Source organism: Ylistrum balloti, unplaced genomic scaffold (genome assembly GCF_031769215.1).
Source record: "Ylistrum balloti isolate Yb309-2 unplaced genomic scaffold, AGI_CSIRO_Ybal_v1 Utg370240, whole genome shotgun sequence".
NCBI classification, from domain to species: domain Eukaryota; kingdom Metazoa; phylum Mollusca; class Bivalvia; order Pectinida; family Pectinidae; genus Ylistrum; species Ylistrum balloti.
In genome coordinates, this window is record NW_026782195.1 from 690,851 (window position 1) to 715,581 (window position 24,731).

Below are 24,731 nucleotides of genomic sequence, written 5' to 3' on the forward strand. Positions count from 1 at the left end.
CAGACATGGACAAATATGACAAGTGTAAAAAAAAAATAGGACATTAATAGGTGAAGGTAAGGTATCAAAATCATATTATGACAGGTGGATATAGTTAAAGGTTTATACAATGTACTAAATGGATGACGTAAAATACATTGTAATATAATGTACGATAATACAATGAAAATGTCAGGTGATACAACACACTGGGAATATGACACGATACAGAAGATTTTTTAAAGATGAAAATGTGCTAACACGGATTGTGAGGTATTAATCAGACACAGTGTTTTTAAAAAAAATAATTAAACACCTTTCGCACATTATCAATTTTTGGTTTTATTTTCCTTCCCTTCACAAAAGTGTGTATGTAAACATGAAATCTAGTGATTGTCTCCCTTAGAACATGTGTATCATTGTATACGGGCTATGCATGGATATTAATGAAGGATACATGATATATATAGTATATGTGTATAAAACTCGATGAAATTCGTAATTTTCAAATATCAGATAATTCAAGAACAACGTCAGATACATGTTTAAGTATGAATTAAAACGTGACATACAGGTTACGGCAAACCTCAGCGACTTTAAGTCCTCAAGCATTGTCTACCACCTACAATATTGAAGAAAGTATAAAAAGGCACATACTATAGTAAAGCCGAGAAATGAATTTAACTACACCATACAGCTGAATCGTCCTTACAGACTCGTCAGTGATGCTAAGGGCCTAAAATTTCAAGTATTGGGAGCGCCCGTCGAAAATCAAAAGTGATCGCAAGAAAAATCAAAATCTAAAATGGGAGGTGTATTAGCCCAAACATTCAATGGATTTCCTAATTTTCTTACATCTAATAATTTAAAGACAGTGTCAAGTATATCTTTATATTCTGAACCGTGCCACTATTCTAATGAATTAAAGCGTGACATGCAGGTTGGTGCAAACCTTGTTTACTAAACGTCCAAATGATTATTACCTTATTCAGTCTGTGAAACGTTGTCGTCTTGTTTGATTTTTGGTGCAACATTATCTCTTTTTAATGCTTTTAATTCATCCTACAGAAATGGCAGTGGACGAACATAATAGAAAGGACGGGATAGAGACGTTTATCGTTAATCAAACAAGGGAGGAAGATGGAGAAGAAGACAATGGAAAAAACGCGCGAAAAAACAGCCTTGTCCTTGCCACGTTTCTGCTGGAACTAATTATTTTGGTGTTTATGGTGGTATTGGAATACTTTCTTAGGTAAAGGTTGTTGTTATTATATCTAATTAGCTTTTCGTTCAGATCAATATTAAAATTGTTCGAAAATGTCATGTTGGTTATTATAACCTATAATGGGCGCTGTTACCGGTATATCTAAGGAAATTAATACATACATCAGATCTGACATTAAGTCTAACCAAACAATGATATAAAATTATGGATCAGTGGGATGTTTACAATTGTCATGTACACAATTTACAACAAATAGACCCACCTATGGAGTTTCTGTTCCTTTCATATGTTTTCACGTATTCTAGATTTGTTGTTCTACAGCTAATGCTTTCAAGACAGAATATTGACAAGGTTAATCCCATTACGTAAAGCTAGCTGATCTAGGGATTGGTTCCGGCCATACATATTGCATTGCAATGAAGCTAGTTTCTTTTTCATCTCAATAATCAGGTCTTGTTTGTATACTTTAAAAAAATGACAAAATTTCATTCACGAGTCACTCGTTAACATGAGAACAGGATTGATTGGTTCCTGGACATGGCGTGTACACCTTATGTGTTTGTTTGTCTTGTGACGTATGTTTTATATATATAAAACCTATAATATGTATATATCGACACTTAAGGATGGATGACACCAGTTTTTTACCCTAATAATTCTATATGAAATAAATTCTAATCATGGAGTTTTGTGCTTCGATATGCTTTCTTTCCAATTGTTGCATTTTTACCAAATATGGAGCGCTGTATAAAACGTTGTGTAGATTTTGTTTAACCTACCCGTTACATTCTATAAAGACGTGACCGATGTTTTTCAGTAAATATTTTCAACGCTTTTGCTTTACAGATGGACGTCACTGTTCCCTATCGTCCGACTATCGTTTTCATGTACTGACCCCTCCATCAGTGCTCGGGCAACTGAATCGGGCTTCGCCAGTTTCGTTTATGACGGCAGTGTTCCTCATGCCACGATCTACGCTCTTAGCTTCTGTGTTCCTCCGTTTGTGGTAAGTCTATTTACTAAATACCCTTTTGGATGTGCAATTAATTTTGTGACACCTCCATAGTAAGTGTAATTCTGTGTACCTTCTTCATAATAAGTGTTTTCTTTTAAGTATATTTCTGAATATCTCTTTTTGTTGTTTGTATACTACAGTGTTCCCACCTTGGTAATAATGATATATTTGTGTACCACTAAGTTGCAAATGTGCTTCTGTCAGAGTTCCTCTGTGTTCGCCATACACCATGAGGTGTTCTGAACTCTTCATTTGTATTCATTACTGGGAGAGATCGGGGTCTGGGGCTTCACTGACGAGAAGTATATGTTGTAAACATTTCATTTGCAGGTACTTGTAGGAGAGATCGGGGCCTGGCCTTCACTGACGAGAAGTATATGTTGTAAACATTTCATTTGCAGGTACTTGTAGGAGAGATCGGGGTCTGGCCTTCACTGACGAGAAGTATATGTTGTAATCATTTCATTTGTAGGAGAGATCGGGGCTTGGCCCTTCACTGACGAGAATATATGTTGTAAACATTTCATTTGTAGGTACTTGTAGGAGAGATCGGGGCCTGGCCTTCACTGACGAGAAGTATATGTTGTAAACATTTCATTTGCAGGTACTTGTAGGAGAGATCGGGGCTTGGCCTTCACTGACGAGAATATATGTTGTAATCATTTCATTTGTAGGAGAGGAGAGGGTCAGGGCCTTCACTGACGAGAAATATATGTTGTAAACATTTCATTTGTAGGTACTTGTAGGAGAGATCGGGGTCTGGGCCTTCACTGACGAGAAGTATATGTTGTAATCATTTCATTTGTAGGAGAGATCGGGGCTTGGCCATTCACTGACGAGAATATATGTTGTAAACATTTCATTTGTAGGTACTTGTAGGAGAGATCGGGGTCTGGGCCTTCACAGACGAGAAGTATATGTTGTAAACATTTCATTTGTAGGGACTTGTAGGAGAGATCGGGGCTTGGCCCTCACTGACGAGAATATATGTTGTAAACATTTCATTTGTAGGTACTTGTAGGAGAGATCGGGGTCAGGGCCTTCACTGACGAGAAATATATGTTGTAAACATTTCATTTGTAGGTACTTGTAGGAGAGATCGGGGTCTGGGCCTTCACTGACGAGAGACAGAAACCAATATGGTTATCGTGTAACGGAATGAAGGTTCCACAAGTCGTGAGACGTCTTATTAGGTTTATCGGTAAGCTCAAGAAGCTTTTAACCAACTAATGAGTTGAAACAGTAAGATCAACAGAATAAAAACATGGTTTTTCAGCCTTGAGGATAACAAGAAAGTTGACGTCAAAGTTACGTTTGATGTCTGACCCGATTTGATGTACGACTTATTATCATCGTTAGTGATGTAACTTTAGTTGCTGTATGCCAATAAACGTTTGTTTTAAATGAAATATTACGTCAGGTGGGAGTCAGTCAGACGGCGTAATGGCATCCCTCTGCTTGGCTTCAAGCGTGTGTTTGGTAAGATTATTGTTGCCATGCTAACGTAAATTTATACTATTTAATATGAAAGTTAAAACTTAGATATCAATAGACGCCAAACGAGCCTCTATCCTGCTGCTCGGTAACAGGAGCAAATTTAAATATCATATAGGTAAACTACTGCGTTTGGTCTGGTTTTATATTGTTTAACGTCCTATCAACAGCTATGGTTTTATAAGGACAGCCTCCCTGTGTATGTGAGGTACGTTTGGTCTGGTTTTATATTGTTTACCGTCCTATCAACAGCTATGGTTTTATAAGGACAGCCTGCCTGTGTATGTGAGGTACGTTTGGTCTGGTTTTATATTGTTAACCGTCCTATCAACAGCTATGGTATTTTTTACTACCGCCTCTTTACTTAAGCTAGTTGGATGCATGTGTTGAGTTCCTTGTGTGATATGAAGTCGGACGTCTTTCATGCTTGTTAGTTTACTTGGTGGCAGCGTTGCTGCAGATGTCGTGGATGAAGCATAAGACGCTGCTTCTTCCGGCACATGTGGCCTTATTATTATTGTACTTTTTTCCCAGAAGTCTCCATGTAGATTTTTTTTATTGATATTTTCCCTAGTTTCATCAAATTGATTTTCTTGTCGGTATTTTCTTAGTTGTTAACGAATGCCTTTTAATGCAGCGAGTATGACTTATCAATCCAGGTGCACAACGACTGACTGGTTTAGCAATTATATGCTCTTGACTAATTTTGCAGCTGTGCAGTCCACGTGCTCGTAATATTTGACTCTAATGGCAATAAAGTAAAAAGGTCCGCCAGTCAATTATAATAACACTTAATCTGATGTGTTACATGCCTCCAGTATACCACGTGTATTAACCTGATACACTACTATCATATTAACGTTGTGCTGTATGATCTATCTGTCATTTTAGTCAGTGCAATGATGCACCTGCATTTTAAAATCAAGTTTGTCATCGTTTAATATGAGTTTCAAGCGTTTTACAATATTGGCGAGGTTATTATTAGAAGAATAATCTCTCCCATTGGAATTATAATGTTCTGAAAGTTTATCATTTCTCATTTAGTTTTGCATTCCTATGTTTTTTCTCGTGTTTTTATTATTGATATATCATCCGTTGGCTGTAGCTCAATTTTTTTTTATAGCTGCATATTTTTCCGCCACGAATATATTTGTTTTCGGAGTCCTGTTTCATTAATTCACGATCTACCTAGAGCTATAGAAAAGACTATTAGATTGTTTCACGATTTGCCTACAAGAGCACAGACATAAGATAGAATGGGTACGTTATTAATGGAGAATGTATGTTTGTGATACGTGATACATGGAGTTTATTTCCAGGCAGACCTGTATATTTCGATAGTTGCCATTCGCTATATGTTGTTTGAAAATAACACGACTTCCTACATATCTGAACTACGGTCACTGCGGTACGGGCGCGTCAAGAACATCCACAATTTCACAAAATCACAAAACATCTGACAAGGATTGTACAAAAGACACAAGTTATTCGTACTTTTTATTATTTTTTTCTAACCTAGGAGGCGTCTGATGGAAACCCAAATTGATAGAAAGAAACACAACAAAGATAAAATTAGGAATGACAGTTACACACGTGTGAAATATATATATTTCAGTCTAGGCGTTGTGTGTGAAACAGTTACACACGTGTGAAATATATATATTGCAGTCTAGGCGTTGTTTGTGAAACAGTTACACACGTGTGAAATGCATATGTATAAGTCTAAGGTCTGTGTGTGAAACAGTTACACACGTGTGAAATGTATGTGATCAGTCTAAGGTCTGTGTGTAAAACAGTTACACACGTGTGAAATATAGGTGTATCAGTCTAAGGTTTGTGTGTGAAACAGTTACACACGTGTGAAATGTATGTGATCAGTCTAAGGTCTGTGTGTAAAACAGTTACACACGTGTGAAATATAGGTGTATCAGTCTAAGGTTTGTGTGTAAAACAGTTAGACACGTGTGAAATATAGGTGTATCAGTCTAAGGTCTGTGTGTAAAACAGTTACACACGTGTGAAATATATTCCCTGGAACATATTCTTTACTGAAATACACAAAATGTAGGGACAAAAAACTGATAGGGAACTCAGCTAATTGATGAATTAGTATTATTTTTGTAATATTGTTTTCCTCAATTAATTAATAATGACTGAACTTTCTCCATTACAATTAGAATGACTACCTCTCTTCTCGTGAAGAATATCGGCATAAAATCGTCATGAGGAACACATGTGATGAAATTTCCTTTTGAAAAGTCTTCCGTCGATATGTCTGAAGAGAAAGGGTCAACATCTTTAAATTAACATCTGGGCCCGTATTCATGAAACCGTTCTCATGCTTAAGCATTTTGAGATCAAGCCTTATATCTTGTTTAAGTTAAAAATTAATAAATAAGGCTGATTTTGCCAAAGAATAAAAAAAAGTTATATTCCATGTTTATATTTAAACTTTTGTATTATTTTATATGATTTAGGAGAATTATAAAAAAAAGTTTGCTTGAGCACAAAATCTATGCTTGAGCATGAGAATGGTTTCATGAATACGGGTCCTGGAGACGTCTGAAAAGGAATTGAATCGTTTCTATTTTTATCTTCAACTATGCAATTTACTTTCTTAAGATCGCGGTACATATATATGAATATCATTTTTTATCCAATATACTTATATATGGTTATTGATAACAACCTTTGTCGTGTTTTCAATCCTTATAGGAGTGTTCGTGTTCGGGGCCTTTACTGTGATGGTGTTTGCTGACGTAACAAAGTTATTGACGGGACGTCTTCGCCCAGTGTTTTTGGAGGTTTGTCGTGTAAACCACACGCTTTGTGATGCTCAGGGAGGCCAAGGTAGTGACGAGCTGTGTGCAGAGACAGATGAGATGAGACTCAGATACGCAAGGTAGTAACTTATCAGAATACCGTTGTCAAATCGAAATTGATATTATATTTGGCAAGATTTCAATGTGATGCCAATTGGACAACCTTCATGAAATATTTATATAAAAAGGAAGCAAATTTCTACTGAACTAACGTGTCGAAATGCCTACACTATTGTTTACTTTTTTCGCCATTTTTTTTTATTATTATTATTTTTACAAAGATAATGTTCTATTTACCATTTTGTATGAAAAACTTTCAGAACAGGGTTTCAGTGCTTTGTTTTGTTGGCAAAGAGATAAGTATATAGAAACAGTAACTTTTGCAATAATAGTAGCAAAATATTGAAGTGTAACAAAAAACAAAATCAGCTGAATTTAGATGGAACTAGGACAAGGCGTTCCGGAAAGTTAAGTGTCTTCTTCTTCATCAAATGTGTAAACTTGATATGGAAATCAAGCCCTGTCTTAATAATTAGATCAGTGATAACGACCAAACGAACTGTAGACTATGACCGACCTCAACGAGGATATTGTCAACAGAAAATCTGGAATAACTGATTCTGGTAAACTAGTAAGCTCTAAAGATGAAATATGACTATATCTACATCTAATCTTGGGTGTAAATCGCACTATTCTATATAATATCTATTACTGCTTTCCTAGACGTCTCGTTCAGTTCTTTCTTGTCGTATCAATTTCTGAAATGAAGATTCAAAACAATAAAGACACCTTTTGATATATTTTTAATGCAATATACAGCGCACATGTACGTATGATATTGACGGCTGTTTTGGTAATTCTATGTTCTTGATGTACTTCTATAGCTGTAATTTTTACGTGCTTAGAACAACTAAATTGGAGGCAAAACAGCAACCAGTTTGGGAGAAAGTCTGTCAGCGCATTACGATAAGTCTTACGCTCATGTGTTCGTGTTTCCAGTTGATATGACAAATACCATAAAAAGAAACCTTATTGAAACATGAATTCGATGAAACTATAGCATACAACAATAAAAGAAAGACTTACACAGCGACTATAGAAAAAGTACAAGGAGAATAAGACCAGATGTTCCGGAAGGGTTTAGCGTCTTCTGATTATCGATCAATCCAAATAAGTTATCTTACAATCTCAAATAAGAGGAAGTTTCATATGAACATCACAAACGTACAGCTTCATTTTCCACAAATAAAGATAACATTTCTCAAGGAGATTGCCGTGATGACTGTAACACTACTCCATTGATCAGTTCTCGAATCGCTATGTTTTTAAATTTGTCAGTTGCTGAAATATTGCAGGAATGTCGTTATCAACAAATAGATTCATTTTAGAGAAATTGAAATCATCACATTTATCATACAGCTTGAGAAAAAAATTATCATGTTTTTAGCGGCTGATGTAGAAGAATGTCGTGTCCTTTATTTCCAAGTGTTATTAGTATATACGATGAACGTGATCAGTATTTTTTTTAATCTAAAGACGTCATCATTATATCTGAAAGTGAAATTGAAGTCTGTGTGACCTGTTTTAATTAGCTTTATGGTAATTTTAGCCTAGTATTAGAACAAAAAACGAATGGATCACAGTTTGTCCTCGCAGGTTTTGCTAATAGTCTGTTTGGATGATCTTTAGAATAGGTTATGGTGGTGTACAGAGTAGGAATATATATATATACATCTAAATTAAATACTTTTTAGCTGAGAATGTCAACGCTCTTTGAGGTTTTTTTTTAAAATCCACAAATCATTTGTTCAACTTCTCGAGTAAAAAATCTCGCGATAAAATCCTGAATTTTTACCCCGAAAGAATTAGTGGTTTAATCGTTTACTGTTATGTAGTTGATATCATTTCACATTTTATTTTGCAGAACCTCGTTTCCGTCGATGTATTCCGCTCTTTCGGCCTATTCTGCTATATTTCTAACGGTAAGCCTGCTAGCATATCCAATTTCTGTAAATGCCAATGTCTTAAGGTAATACCCAATTAGATATAATATTTAAAAAAAAATGCTTGTTGACTTCTTAATAACGAAACATCTCGGAGAAAGGAGTCTTACTAGGTTTAATTAAAACAGCGATATGATGATAATGAAATACTTGCCTTCGCCCAAGGTATATCAGACCACAAAAATCTATGTAGAATGTTATGGTTGATAATTTAATGTTATTTCGAGGAATTAAGGATCGTTTTCTTGAAGTTTGTATCATTTAAATACATTGGGTTATATAATGATAATGAAGCAAGGTCTACTTTATATTCACCGAATACTTGGTATATCATGGTATAAACAATGGCCCGAAGGATAGGGATTGAATTGTTGTCCTTCAAACATCGTCAGCTAGTGTAAAGGGTTTGAAAACCAACAATGAAAAATACCAAAATGTCAACAGAATCTTAGTTCCAACTTAAAACAAAAAAAGGTTTTTGCACGGAGACTCTTGAAAAATAACAAGGAGAATAAAAACATGTGTTAAAGAAGAGTAAGCTGCTTTATCGTCGACACCAGCCTGTAGATCATTATGACGGCAATAAAATTTCCCTCGTGTTTTTCATCAACCTCACTACTTTGTACACCTTTCTGAAAGCAATGTCTAAGTGATTGCTTAATTGTCTTCTTTACATGTGCTAAGATATACCTGCACGGTGCCATGCGTACCCGCTCTGTCCGCATCATAAGACCGTTCCTCTCACTTGCCTTCGTCATGCTGGCGTTGCTGTGTGGACTACTGGAGTACGGGTTGAGGGTTTGTCACTGGGACGATGTTGTCGTCGGGCTTGCCATGGGTGTGGCTATCGCCGTTTACTTTGTAAATATGAAATTTTTAAAGCATGTAATCAATAATTAAATTGTGTTATAAAAATAGTTTTGAAGTAAAACAATTTTAATTGTACACTTTATGTTTAAGTGTTGTCATTTTTTCAGTTATCAGTTTGAATTCTTTCTATTTGTGAATTGAAAACCATTCACGTATGAAAACACCGTCTCGTTTTGTTTATTGCCTTAAGGTAATTTGGTTGTTATATTTATATGTATACTGTTGAAGCATGTATCGAATTGTTATTTTGACTTATGTCATTTTTTGCATGGATTTTACAGGGGTCGGCGATTCTCCACAACTTCCGGGAACATGTGCCGGAAAAGATAGTGCTGTCCTTGCTTCACCGGTTCCTGTTGGATAACCAGATTTTAGAGGAACTGTTGAAGGAGGTGGGTTGATACGCAATTGAAAATTTACAGAAACTTACAGAGGGAATAAGGCTTAAATACGAATGATTATTCTGTTTCTGATAAAGCAGAGAAAAGCAATGGTGAAAAAGGGCCAGGTTATCATTTGGTTAATTTCTGATAATTCGAGGAAAAGGGTGATTCCATTCTATTTTAATAAGTAAGGGAAATGAGTAAGTGATTATGTACAATTCCTAATAAGGAAACAATTAGTAAAGGGTGAAGTTTGTTATTTCAATCATCGGTTTGGTTCCACCTGAAAGACCATTTGAAAGGGATTGCCCATTCCCGTTTTCTGTCCTATTGATCAGACGAGGGCCTATCAAGGCTGGTGTGCACTACTAGAAAATTGAAAGTTCAGAAACTTGGATCTTTTTATTATAATCTATTCTTAATTATAAATTACGAGACGAAATCTACGTACATATAAAAAAGTATCATTGTAGAGATAAAATTACAAAAACATTAACAGTAAATATTGATATTGCGGAATTAATGTTGTAAAACAACACCTGTCATATCGTCACTGACGTAACGTGTGTTGCAACGGAAGTACATGAAATGTAAGGTAGCACCTGCTTAATGGTCTAAATCGATTCTCCTTTTGTAGTCTATTTCAGCAGATCCTGGTATTTTCTTTGTATCGATATGGAATTCTACTTTGTTAATGTCCGTAATTTTTCGATATATTGTCTTATGTAAGATAAACACTAAAACACACATTAAATTTTAATATCTATAATCACCTGAAATTACGTCAGTTCAGACAATAGCTGTTATCCAATGGATAAAGAGAAAATGGAAAAGGTGCGGCTTTTGCAACTTTCACAGTTAGGGAGGAGCGCCAATTAAAACCAATTACACGCTGATGGAAATCGGTAGCTGTATATCATAGATATTTCATTGCAAATGACGCATATTAAAATCAAATTTATTTTCAAAACAAATTTTAATAACCAATAACTGATACTAGAACGTTAACATGACGTAATGCGATAAAGAGGAACGGAGTCAGTTTTAGAAATGAAGGTAAAAGGAACGCAGAAAAAAAATCAGACATTGAGGAGTTAACAATGGTACGGTCTAACAGAAAAATGAAATGATGGATCGAAAGAGTACATCATAGTTATGAAAATGTTTCATGTTTAGGTCACCTGAGCCGAAGGCTCATAGTGACCTATTGCCATCATGATTTGTCTGTCGTCGTGCGTGGTTGACTTTTCACATATTCGACTTCTTCTAAAGAACCACTGAATGGATTTTGACCAAACTTGGCACAAAGCATCCCCATGGGAAGCCGCTTCAAGTTTGCGAAGAAAAAGGGCGTGGCCCCAATAGGGGCCCCAGGAGGGGAAAAAGGGGGTAAAATTAGGTAAATCTTTGAAAATCTTCTTCGCATGAATCAACAGTCAGATTAAGTTCGTGCGTCGTGCGTCGTTAACTTGTTAGGTCACCTGAGCCAAAGGCTGATGGTGACCTATTGCCATCAAGATTTGTCTGTCGTCGTGCGTCGTGCGTTGTTAACTTTTAACATTTTCGACTTCTTCTCAAGAACCACTGGATGGATTTCAACCAAACTTGGCATAAAGTATCCCTATAGGAAGATGCATCAAGTTTGCGAAAGGAAAGGGTGTGGCTCCAATAGGGGCTACAAGAGGGGGCAAAAAGTGGTCAATTAGATTTTTTAAATGGGCTCTAATGGCATTGACCATGTTTTTGGTTTACAACCACACTAAGCACAAAGCATCTGTGTAATAAGACACATTTATTTTGGGGAATAAAAGATATGGCTGCAATAGAGGCCCCAGGTGGTGGTAAAATTTGGTAAAGTAAGCTTCTTTAAGTTTACAATAGAAAAAGGTGTGGCCTCAATGGGGGCATATTTATGGGGCAGAAAGGGGTAGAATTTGTTAAATCTTAGCAAATCTTGTTGTCCTGAACCAAAAGTGTAACTTCATATAGCTGATCTTTAGGGAAAGGACTGCAAAGTTTGTAAGAATAAAAATAACTGGTCCAAAATTATCCCTTCTGATATTTGTTACATATTAATCTTTAATAAAGACTTGTTGTGTGTTTATGACAACCATAAAGGCGAGAAAAAATGTGCAGCCAGAAATTTCATTAAACCCGGATCTTATTACTCGCTGAACCTTCTATGTTCTGAGCTACATGTATAATATGGTTCAATACCTGTACATATATTCCTGTCTCAGAAGTACCACAAGATTTTTTCACGTTGTTTTATATGAGTTTTTTTAGTTGGATGCCTTATTGTATTAGGCAAGGAAAAGATTGTGGATAGACTTGAAATTGATCTGATTTTATGTATACTTTAGCTATACATGTATCTACTAAGCTATATTTCAACTTGCAAATGAAAACATGATTTGCTTTATATAAATGTGCAACCCTGGCCTCTGTTTGGCTAAGACATTTTGGACTTCCTCTCAAGAACCACTGGGTGGATCATGTTCAAACTTGGTACAGATGTTTTACACACTGTCCTGCACAAGTGTTGTTACATTTTTGCAACATTTTGAAATCCCCAGACTATTGACATATATTCCTCAGGTGACCGTTAAGGCCCCTTGGGCCTGTTGTATCTAAAATAGATTTTACAAATGACTTTCTACACAGGAGATAAATATTAGGCTATATCTAATAAAAGTTTACAATAGACATGGTACACAGGAGGCATGTATTATAAGTTTACAATATACATGGTACACAGGAGGTAAATATTACGTCCTGTCTGATATAAGTTTACAATAGACATGGTACACAGGACGTAAATATTATAAGTTTACAATAGACATGGTACACAGGAGGTAAATATTATAAGTTTACAATAGACATGGTACACAGGAGGTAAATATTATAAGTTTACAATAGACATGGTACACAGGACGTAAATATTATAAGTTTACAATAGACATGGTACACAGGAGGTAAATATTACGTCCTATCTGATATAAGTTTACAATAGACATGGTACACAGGACGTAAATATTATAAGTTTACAATAGACATGGTACACAGGAGGCAAATATTATAAGTTTACAATAGACATGGTACACAGGACTTAAATATTATAGGTTTACAATAGACATGGTACACAGGAGGTAAATATTACGTCCTATCTGATATAAGTTTACAATAGACATGGTACACAGGACGTAAATATTATAAGTTTACAATATACATGGTACACAGGACGTAAATATTACGTCCTATCTGATATAAGTTTACAATAGACATGGTACACAGGACGTAAATATTATAAGTTTACAATAGACATGGTACACAGGAGGTAAATATTACGTCCTATATGATATAAGTTTACAATAGACATGGTACACAGGAGGTAAATATTATAAGTTTACAATAGACATGGTACACAGGAGGTAAATATTATAAGTTTACAATAGACATGGTACACAGGAGGTACAGGAGGTAAATATTATAAGTTTACAATAGACATGGTACACAGGAGGTAAATATTACGTCCTATCTGATATAAGTTTACAATAGACATGGTACACAGGAGGTAAATATTATAAGTTTACAATAGACATGGTACACAGGAGGTAAATATTACGTCCTATCTGATATAAGTTTACAATAGACATGGTACACAGGAGGTAAATATTATAAGTTTACAATAGACATGGTACACAGGAGGTAAATATTATAAGTTTACAATAGACATGGAACACAGGAGGTAAATATTATAAGTTTACAATAGACATGGTACACAGGAGGTAAATATTACAATGTTTACAATAGACATACACAGGAGGTAAATATTATAAGTTTACAACACATGGTACACAGGAGGTAAATATATTTAAGTTTACAATATACATGGTACACAGGAGGTAAATATTACGTCCTATATGATATAAGTTTACAATAGACATGGTACACAGGAGGTAAATATTATAAGTTTACAATATACATGGTACACAGGAGGTAAATATTACGTCCTATATGATATAAGTTTACAATAGACATGGTACACAGGAGGTAAATATTATAAGTTTACAATATACATGGTACACAGGAGGTAAATATTACGTCCTATATGATATAAGTTTACAATAGACATGGTACACAGGAGGTAAATATTACGTCCTATATGATATAAGTTTACAATAGACATGGTACACAGGAGGTAAATATTATAAGTTTACAATAGATATGGTACACAGGAGGTAAATATTATAAGTTTACAATAGACATGGTACACAGGAGGTAAATATCATAAGTTTACAATAGACATGGTACACAGGAGGTAAATATTATAAGTTTACAATAGACATGGTACACAAGTAAATATAAGTTTACAATAGACATGGTACACAGGAGGTAAATATTATAAGTTTACAATAGACATGGTACACAGGAGGTAAATATAAGTTTACAATAGACATGGTACACAGGAGGTAAATATAAGTTTACAATAGACATGGTACACAGGAGGTAAATATAAGTTTACAATAGACATGGTACACAGGACGTAAATATTTTAAGTTTACAATAGACATGGTACACAGGAGGTAAATATAAGTTTACAATAGACATGGTACACAGGAGGTAAATATAAGTTTACAATAGACATGGTACACAGGAGGTAAATATAAGTTTACAATAGACATGGTACACAGGACGTAAATTTTTTAAGTTTACAATAGACATGGTACACAGGAGGTAAATATAAGTTTACAATAGACATACTACACAGGACGTAAATATTTTAAGTTTACAATAGACATGGTACACAGGACGTAAATATTACGCCATAAACATGCATGTTTTTCTTTATCAAGATTTGTTGTTACATTACGTAATATATTTCCTCGCATACGATTTCCATGGTTGGCGATATAATACCCCTAGGTACACCCGACATAATAAACAATTGGCGCCAGCTATAATAAACAAATCACATTATTCCTGAAACATATATCAGTAGAGATTTATATCTCCTTTCTTTTGAAAGGAATTAAAAAAATATCCCGGAAAATAGGAAATGAAAAAAAAATGTTTTAATTACAATACATCGGTAATGTAATAGTTATGGACCTATGTATACGCTCTGGTACCCAGGAAGTGCAGACGAGCGTGACTACGGCACTTGTTATTATCGCGGTTAACATTATGTGATTTTCCCTGTAGACCTATATGTCAGAACCTCGACACGACGAATCATATGTAGCTATGAACTAATGAATCAAGTACAGCTACTGATGCTAGAGATATCCCGATTATTAATTAATGAGAAGCGTAGTGTTGATATCAATTAAAAATAATAATTTTTTAATGTACGATTTAAATTATTCCCTATGTACAAAGGCTTATCTCTAGATGTTCTGTACGGTCGGACTGCTTCAGTGTATTCCCTACATTAATGACTGATCATTGTCTATAATGACTTATTTTTAAGTATTCTGTACCATCTGGATGTTCCACTCTAGCTATACAAGTATATAGTATATATGACATGAGGTGCTCCACGTCCTTTATATCAGCATAGAACTTTGATTAGTGGGACATACAAACCGCAGTGAAACTTCATCATGTCATTAATAACAATACTATGACGTTAATTGATAAATTGTTTAGTTTGCTAAAATATCTGGGACTTTAAACACGATACGACTTCAACAGGCAAACCAATTAAAACGTAGTTATAAGCATGAAAACGCACGGGAGTGGCAACACGATCATGTTGAATGTTTTTTACTGATTTTTTTTTTAGAGTGGACAACTAAAACTTCCGAAAAGCAAAGACCTATACATTCCAAGAGCACATATGAGACGAACATCCGGTCTAGAAGATGATGACACAAAACAAAGAGCCCGGATGTATGACCACTTTCAACGTGATTTATCGACAACAGTAGATCACTTCCGGGAGAGAAGGAATTCACAAATGGATCCTACCACGCAGTTGTGACGTCAATGAGCAGGAATCGATTACCGTGTGATGGTAACAATGACCATTTAAGTCTGTGTACTATAGGTATGCTTTTACCGTCTATTAAGGTTGTATGTACGGACTGCTACCACGGTACACTGGCGATCGTCGTTTATGTAATCAATCGTGTATATAACCATCTGACAACGTGTTAATACATGTGTCTATTTCTATGCAATGTATAATATCGATTCATTTATCCCTCCTTATGTCACGTGTCCCTATTATATCCCACGGTATGTCAAATGTCCTTACATAACCTCCCCCCCCGTATGTCACGTGTCCCTATATATCCCTCGGTATTTCACATGTTCCTAAATATCCTTCCTTGTGTTACATGTTCCTATCTCTATTTGTGTACAACCCCTTCAATCAGATGTGAGACTCCGTACATTTTGCGTTTTTATAAAAAGAAAAGTCCTCATATTTTCAAAATTTTGCCTTGAATTACGTTCTTTGTTTACTAGCTAACTACTGATTATGCAATGTAAATAAACAGCCTGGTTTCTAGTAGTCTAACGGTAAACAAATTACAACGTACTACCAGTAATTATCATAATTGGTTGATAACAATCAACCTCATGTCTTTATAAAGGAAAGACTGTGCTGTCGCTATCATTATCAGATTATCAACTTATCTTTTTCAAGCTATGTAGAAAGACCTATGACCCATTCAGTTACGACCATAAAAATATGCATATTTCATACCGATAAAAAAATCCGGGGATTAAAAATGACAGGTCTACTTATTCAGTGTATCGTATGTAAATATTCTATTTTAAATAGATATTAATTGCTCAATTGTTTACTCTGCAATATCTTTGTGCAATGTGAAGCTGGACGTATTTGATGCTCGTCAGTTTGCCTGTTGGTTCCGTTATTGTATACCTTGTTCTTATTCGAGAACGTGACATTGCTTACTTGGATTTACCAAGGTTTACATGAAGGGTGTCGTCGATGAAGCAGGAAACGCTTAACCTTCCTGAATATATGGTCTTATTCTCCGTGTTCTTTTTTCAAGTTTTATTGAAATTGAGTTTGGATTATAATTATGTTGGTATTTTCTTGTTGTTTTTACTGCGCTGTCATCAAACATTTCATTCCTTTGTAACTTTCGGTTATGTAGGAGAAGCATCAAATGGTCTGCAATGGTATTTCGCACGGCAACATGGTCGACATGTCATTCATTTCACCCGCGGAAAATGTATTGTACATCTCATGCTCTTTTAATCTCTACGAAAATAATAATAAATAAAATCAAGAAAAAGCCAGCAAGATAACGGAATGATAACCCAAGCTCAAGATCGACGAATGTGAAGGAGACCAAAGAAGATTTACACGAATCAGGTGTTTCGGGAGGAATGTGACAAATATCATAAATCTTGTATCCAATGGAAACGAATATTAGATCATTTTCATCACATAATTGATTATTCAGGTAGATAATGTAAAAACAAACCATATCCATGTCGCACTTGAAGTCTCGATGACACGCTATCAATGTCTCCTTGGTTACCTGACAATGTAATATGTGGATTATTTTACGTTATTTAACCTAACATCACAATAAGTTATATATTACACAAGTGCAATACGTAAAAATATGATTACATTTGTATAGTCACTGAATAACAAGGCATAGTTGAAAGCAAAATCTGCGAGTATTTCCATGTTTTTCTGCAGTTTCAAATATCTAAATCCCCCAGTTAAAATATGATATCTTGTATGAAGGTTCCTTTGATAAACATCCATAGTGTAATGAGAATTAACATTTATAGTCACAAATTGTCAGTATTCAAAGCGGTAGCTTGTCAAAGACTTCTTTTTTGCAACTAAGCTCAAAATCATCATTGCACAAATAAATACAAAGGAACCCTACATTTGAAATCCATCGAATACTTGTGAACAGATATAGAAATCAAGATTTAATTTAAGGGTTGGACGGATGTAAACAGAGAACAACACCAGGAGAGTCTGCTTCGAGGACATTCGTATGTAATGTTACCTTTTCAAATGAAGACCAAGTTAATAACAAGAAAACTACTTGTAATTCCGTACGAGATTTAAAATAGCAAACTTCATATCACCAAATATAACATTTTCCAATTGTATCAAGATAGCGACCGATGGTTGCTAATATTTAACCTAGAAATCAAATGATATTCGGTACCAGTCAAAGAAAGCTTCAATGCCGACATTTAAAACGGAATATTACAAAGCACAGTTGTTACTATCTGAAACTGGAAATTAAAAAAAAACTGAAACCGTATCAGGTGTTCTATGTAACTTAGTGAGAAAGGTCTTGGTTGAGATTAAGTAGTCTAGATCTGTGCTGTCCTTGATTTTAAAATTTTGAAAAGTGTATGCCACGGATATGGTAAAAAAATATAAAGGAAATTTCAACATGTCAACTGATTTCTTTTTATTTAAAGACAATGCATCGTAAATATATATGGACCTGAATAAAATCAAAGACTGTTCTTTATTGATAGCATAACACCAATATATAAGAGGAATATTAAACATACCAAACATTGTTTGGATTTTGTTGCATGTTCTATGACTTTGGAGATTTGTATTCATGAAGTTGTTACGGCAGCAATGGTACGGATCATGTCACAAAATCATTAGAAAGTTATTACGGTGGTGAATTATGCCTTTCCATTTCAAATAATTTCTTTAATTTTAAAATTACTTTATTTTCTTTTTTCAAACGCCCAGACATATTTCTATCATAACAAGCAAACGACATTTACAAATGTAGGAAATAAATCAGTTTGACACAGAAACTCAAATGGTAACCTGAAATGGCATATCGTAACTTCCTGCAGCATATTCTCGAAAAGTGCGTACTTTGAAGAAAATACATGGGTTTTGGCCTTATTATACCTGTTTTTAGCAAGTATAGGCTCTGTATTGCCGTGTTAAATACATATACAGACCAACTTGACTATGCTCTCGAATCGAGAAGTGGGGGTTCTGTCGTGTCAGTATAAGAGAAGGCCGTTGGAGAAATTATGGTAAGGCTAGTTTAAAAAAAGGAGCTGTTTGAAAGTCTGACAAGTGACTATAAAATGTAACATGAAACATTAATAATAGACGCAAAATATGCCAAGTTTAATTCTTTGTCGCCTCTATGGTATCGTGCAGTGAGGCCAGCGAGTTCAAGTTTTACATCCTACCTCCGAGAGGATGAAGGTGGAATATCACGGAAATTTCTATATAAACAACAAGATAAGTTTTTGTATCCATGTCCAAGAGGATTATCTTTGAAAGTTATTAAGACCCCATTCTAAACATCTGTGTCGACATTAATATTAAGCTTGACACAAAGTAATACAATCCCGGTATACTGGTAATGCAATACGGGTATACTGATCCCCGATCTCCTAACTCTCTTTATATTTTATATTTCAGTCTCCTTCCAGCTCCTGGTCCCTGATCTCCTAACTCTCTTTATATCTCCATTCCTTTCCAGTTCCTGGTCCCCGATCTCCTAACTCACTTGATATCTCCGTCTCTTTCCAGCTCCTGGTCCCTGATCTCCTAACTCTCTTTATATCTCCATTCCTTTCCAGTTACTGGTCCCCGATCTCCTAACTCACTTGATATCTCCGTCTCTTTCCAGCTCCTGGTCCCTGATCTCCTAACTCTCTTTATATCTCCATTCCTTTCCAGTTCATGGTACCCGATCTCCTAACTCACTTGATATTTCCGTCTCTATTGCTATCTTCACGTTTCAAGTATACTTTTTATTATCGCATTCATTTTGTAAACAAAACTGAAACCCAGGGTTGTTCCTTTTGTTTAGATAGCCCCCTAATTTCAGTTTTTTCAATATGCTCCGATTTGTCCTCTGTTTTTTTTTCTCAATTTCAGGTCTGTTTTTCCGTTGCTATGACGACCCTTTAATTCCTTTAGTTTCATTTGTTTGTGATGTCCTCTGAATTCCTTAGTTTTCTATATAGTTTATTCCCGATTCATTGTTTGTGTTTCTTCTGTTCTCCAGTGTTTCTTTATGTTGAGGTTCTAATAATTTTGATGTCACTCTAATTCCTGATGCTTTCGCTCATGTTATTGTCTCCTATATGTTTATGTTTTTCCTGTTTTTTGACGTCCTCCTAATTCCTGTTGTTGCCTGTTATGTTCCAGTCGCCTCCTTTCTGTTGTCTATCTTCTGAAGCATTCATTGAGTGAAGGGAATCAATTTTGTATAACAGTTAGGTCTCGGTCCCCTTGGTTGTAGTTTAATAGGGAAAATAGAGTAAATTCTTTAAAATCCTTCTCCTCCTGTAAGAATGATTGGATTTTGCCAAAATTTAATCTGAAACATCATTGGGAAAGAAGAAACGAAGTTTGTATAAGGATTGGTTTTCAGTCCCCAATCCTATTAATCCTGTATGAATGAATGGATTTGCCCAAATTCGGTCTGACGTATTCATGGGTGAAGGGAAATCAGTTCTGTATAAAAAGTACATTTGCGCACACACACATACACACACACCCCAGCCTGGGGTGGGAGGAGTGGTCTGAAACATTTTTATGAACAGTTAATCTGACTTGTGTGTCTTTAATTTGTGGCCAAATGCCGGAACGAAAAAAGGAAATTATATCAGAAATCATTTGCCATACATGCAATTCATTATCAAATTGATGATTAGCTGAAATAGCCAGGTTAGCGATGCAGGCCCCTTGGGCCTCTTGTTTTCAAAGAGAAGTTTGAAATGGAATCCTATAAACAATTTCATTATTATTACGTATATACTTGTAGTAATCCATCGCCTAACCGTCTTGTGTAACATATGATAAATGAAATCATATACTCGTTCGATTAGACATATATTGAAATTGAAAATAATTTGATTTGCCATCGTGAAAAATCTGCTCGGTACAGCCTTCAGCAACCGAGACGTATCCGTCATTTAATGAGTGGAAAAAGCATGTTACTTCAACGTGAGTAAAACATCCGTTATCGTGATAAGGTCGATAATGGGTACGCATAGCTGGATCTTATCTGCGCTGCTAGTCACGACCTGTTAGTTTAAACAAGTTAAGCTAGGATAGAATTCCTTGTAGTATATAATAATAAACATCCATCAACTATGGGTTGAATTGCAGATACGCAGTAAAATATTTCAAACAGTTCGACACATCATCACATGAAACTGTGCCACACTTCGTGTGAATGTGGGGATCCTGATATTTTGCTACATCTATCTCATTGACAATTGAAAATATTAGTATTGTTGGGTATCAATCAATGACAAAGAGTTGCGATCTACTAATCGTAAAGGCACCAAGATATTCCATTAGAATGCTTCGTTTAATGGTTTGCTACAGGTGGGCGTGAAAATGACTCCCCATTGCCTCTATTGAAGGCTAGATTGTGACATGTGTATTATCTCTGATGTCTCTCGACACTACATTGCTGTGTGCTTTTCAGTTGAAAGTGTACATTAGTGAATAATGCTGTTGTGTTCCAAACATTTTAGAGATATTAACCAAATCAACAACAAAAAACCCCACAAATTCGATGAATCTATGACTAAATAAAGAACAAACAAAAAAGTGTAAGACGAATAAGAACAACTGTTCCGGAAATCTTGGTCTATCCTAGTGAGTACTGTAACGTTCCAAAATGAGAATAATTGAAGACAAGATATTTCAACCCGAGTGGAAAATTTGGCTGATTAGCACTAGACTTGCCAAGTTCTGGCCAGTCAAACTCTTACACGAGGAATAAGATATCCTTGTCCACGGAACATACCCAAGTCAGGATATTTTTCCTCACATTCTTAAAAAAAACAAATTGTAAGGTATTGTAGATATTCATCGGGTCATCACAAATGGCCCATGAAATTTACAACAAAATGGTGTCATCAATTTGCGACATGGTTACGCTGCATAAAGTAATGACGCTACCCTATTGTTAGTAGCGTCATTGTGCGTGCCAGCTGTCTTTTCTCGTGATATATAATATTCTGTCATTTCTACCTGTGTAATACTGGTCTGACCAAGGCAATACACTCAGGTTCGCTGTTCCGATATTAGACATTAATCTATACAATACAGGCACGCACAACATAGCAACATGTCATAATGATAATCCAAACTCAAATTCAATAAAACTATGACAAAATATTATCAGACCCCCGAAATAGTGTTCAAGGTGTTCCGGAAGAGCAAGCGTCAACTGCTTCACTATGACACCTGCTACGTAAATCTTGGTCAATTCGAGTAAGTAATTAAATATATACATACATGTATACTAATAGTTATTTGAAGTAATAGTTAATATATTTTTTTTAAGGAAACTTTGTCACATCTAATTACGAGGAATTTATTGTCCTTTTGAATTTCTCTTTAAAAGCATTATAAAAATGATTTTTCGTGTAATATTGCGTCCTGTAGAGTACATTGCCGACGTCTCAAGTGATTACCCCAGTATTTTAGAATGAGAAAATCAGAGCAAAATACTGTTTCATTTGTCGGGGTGAAGGATCGGATATTTCTCCCTCGAAGTCACAATTTGTGATGAAACACTTGTCGAAATCTCGGGTTTTACGATATTTTGACCCTTCGACACATGAAAGAGTCTAATAATCCCATTTCTAGTAAGCACGGGATCACCATGTGCATTATGTGAAAAGAAAGTGAACATCAACGGAATCACCATACATACTAGCAAACATTAAACCCTTCCTGTTTTATATTACAGATTGTACGAAAGAAACACAATTAAAGATTTCTCAATATAATCATCACGTCGACCGTAAAACTTCCTCATAATCTCCAGTAACCTGCATCTCCCGAAACTCTTTGTTGTAGTGTCAACTGCTCACACCTTGTATGGAAATCGTTATATTGGGAACAAGCTCTCTTGATTTTCGAATCAACGGGAACATCCAAGGATGATATCGAAAGAACGGCAATTACACACTGTATCCCGCCCCGTGTCATTATTCAAATTAATTAAAACTTGCAATGGAGGTTATAGGGAATGTCGGGGACCAGCCCACAAGCAGTGTCTACTACCAACTGAATTAACAAAGATTGCACAAAAAGCTTATCCGTGAAAAGAACCTTTTACTACAATTTTGAGTAAATCCAGATAAACAGATGTTTTGTCCTATTAGGACTCGGCAGTGATGCTTTTGACAAAATTAATTAAAACTGTTTCTTATGCATTGAGAATATATTTACATACTTTTTTAAATTGTTTGGTATAAGCTCTTGAAAAACCACCAATATATTTTGTTGATACCTCTCTTAAATTACGTGGGTGTCATCATTTATTTTTGATAGAAGATTGGATTGATCCATATCACTTATTATCACCTTTTTATATCATCGTTTGTTACTTATACATGTACTATTATATATGACTATTGCTGTTACAGTTCTATGTGATAATTCCCTCCCACTCCTACCTGCATCGTTAATGAGTGTGGGTTTAAGGGAAATACCTGGCAGGGAGTCAGTGATTTGTAGACATGGTATCGAATACGTGTCTGTCGGAATGATTGATTGAAATCAAACAGAACGAGTTACATATCATAATTATTCGTATTGAACATCATGCAAATTATTTGCTGATGTGTATTGGGCGCCTTGTACATCAATCGCCTTCAACAGAACAAATCAATAACTATTATTGTTGTAGACAGTCTAACCCATCACGAATTGTTAATTATGTATACGGAAAATCGTAAATCTATGGAACTGATGATCAAAAGTTCACTGATCCGACAAAGTTCTAAAGCTTTGCTTTAAACAAGACATACTTGCTACAACTATCTTTCCATTTCAAGTAATTTCATAACATAGCGTAATGGTTAGCTGAGGTCTGATCTAAGGTATGATTACGTTCGTAGCAATGTCATTAAATGTGTAGACAAGAATATGTTTAAGATAAAGTATAATATTTTGCAGGAAACAAATACCATTTCATATGCCTCAGTTTGGATTTACAACACATATAAACACAAAAGTCACCTTTCAATACGAATTTTCAATTTGATGGAATGAATCAAACTGCATCCTCCTTCCGTTCTTTAAGAACCTGTCAGACATGCCAATGGCCTAAAGTTTTAAGACCTAGAAGGCGATCGAAGACAATCAATGAAGTGTCAAAATCTAGATGGGATGGTCCTTGAGCCAATTATTCAACCGCCATTGGAAATCTTTAGGAATGCAGTTCACCAGCAGAGTAGACTTTTAGTTTCAAAGGGTTGCACAAAAACAACAAAGGAAATAAAGACAGAATCTCGAAAGACGTCGAAACAAGTCCTAGAATGAATTACACAGATCCTGGAAAAAAATATTTCCAAATGAGACCCTGTAGTCCTTCTCTCTCGACGCTTTGTATGGTACGTTGATCTGTCAGCTTTCGACATCTGGGACAGAAATCGTGATGTTGGGAACACGACATAGAGATATATTGAATCAACTTTGACATATAAATAGCATAGAATGGGGAAGCTGAAAGGTTGCTGTCCAGATTTCGAAATGGAAAAAAAAGGAAAAATCGAAATCTTTCCGCTTATCATACAGCTTGAAGGAGAGTTGTTCCCTTTGGTTTCGTTATCGAAAAAGATCGAAATAACAATAAGAATTGATATTATTCATATTTTAAAATTTATATATATATTTGTAAGTGAAATTGGCACGGTTTTCCTGATCCATTTTGATAAGCTCTTCATCCTCGAATTGAAAGAAAAGCAAATAACGAAAGACACAGTGGAATAGTACTTTCCAATCCAGATTTAAAATCAGTATTGTAAAACCGATGTGTAAATTATATTATATCATATAGCTGTTGAGTTCTTCTAGAAATCGTCTGTGATGTTAACGAAGGACTGAAAGTGTTTGAAAATAAATAACACATTTCTGGTATCACTTCAAAAGGCTTAACGATTCAAACGGTTTTCTGA

General features: G+C 35.3%; 1 protein-coding gene across 1 annotated transcript; it reads left to right on the forward strand.

Annotated features, from left to right (window-relative positions):
* The first annotated feature begins 1,049 nt into the window (after positions 1 to 1,049).
* On the forward strand, positions 1,050 to 15,777 carry LOC132552215 (phospholipid phosphatase-related protein type 5-like). The gene is made up of 8 exons (XM_060216363.1): positions 1,050 to 1,231; positions 2,051 to 2,210; positions 3,303 to 3,420; positions 6,429 to 6,615; positions 8,460 to 8,517; positions 9,223 to 9,399; positions 9,690 to 9,800; positions 15,580 to 15,777. Exons 1-8 carry the CDS (start codon positions 1,050 to 1,052, stop codon positions 15,775 to 15,777), a joined length of 1,191 nt encoding a protein of 396 aa, XP_060072346.1.
* The last annotated feature ends 8,954 nt before the right edge of the window (positions 15,778 to 24,731 follow it).

What these genes read in the sequence shown, in the direction of transcription:
- LOC132552215 (XM_060216363.1), top strand. Translation starts at nt 1,050, where the DNA reads ATGGCAGTGGACGAACATAATAGAAAGGACGGGATAGAGACGTTTATC. An exon ending in ATTCTGCTATATTTCTAACG is followed by an intron (nt 8,518 to 9,222) that starts GTAAGCCTGCTA and finishes ACATGTGCTAAG; the next exon opens with ATATACCTGCACGGTGCCAT. An exon ending in TGGCTATCGCCGTTTACTTT is followed by an intron (nt 9,400 to 9,689) that starts GTAAATATGAAA and finishes TGGATTTTACAG; the next exon opens with GGGTCGGCGATTCTCCACAA.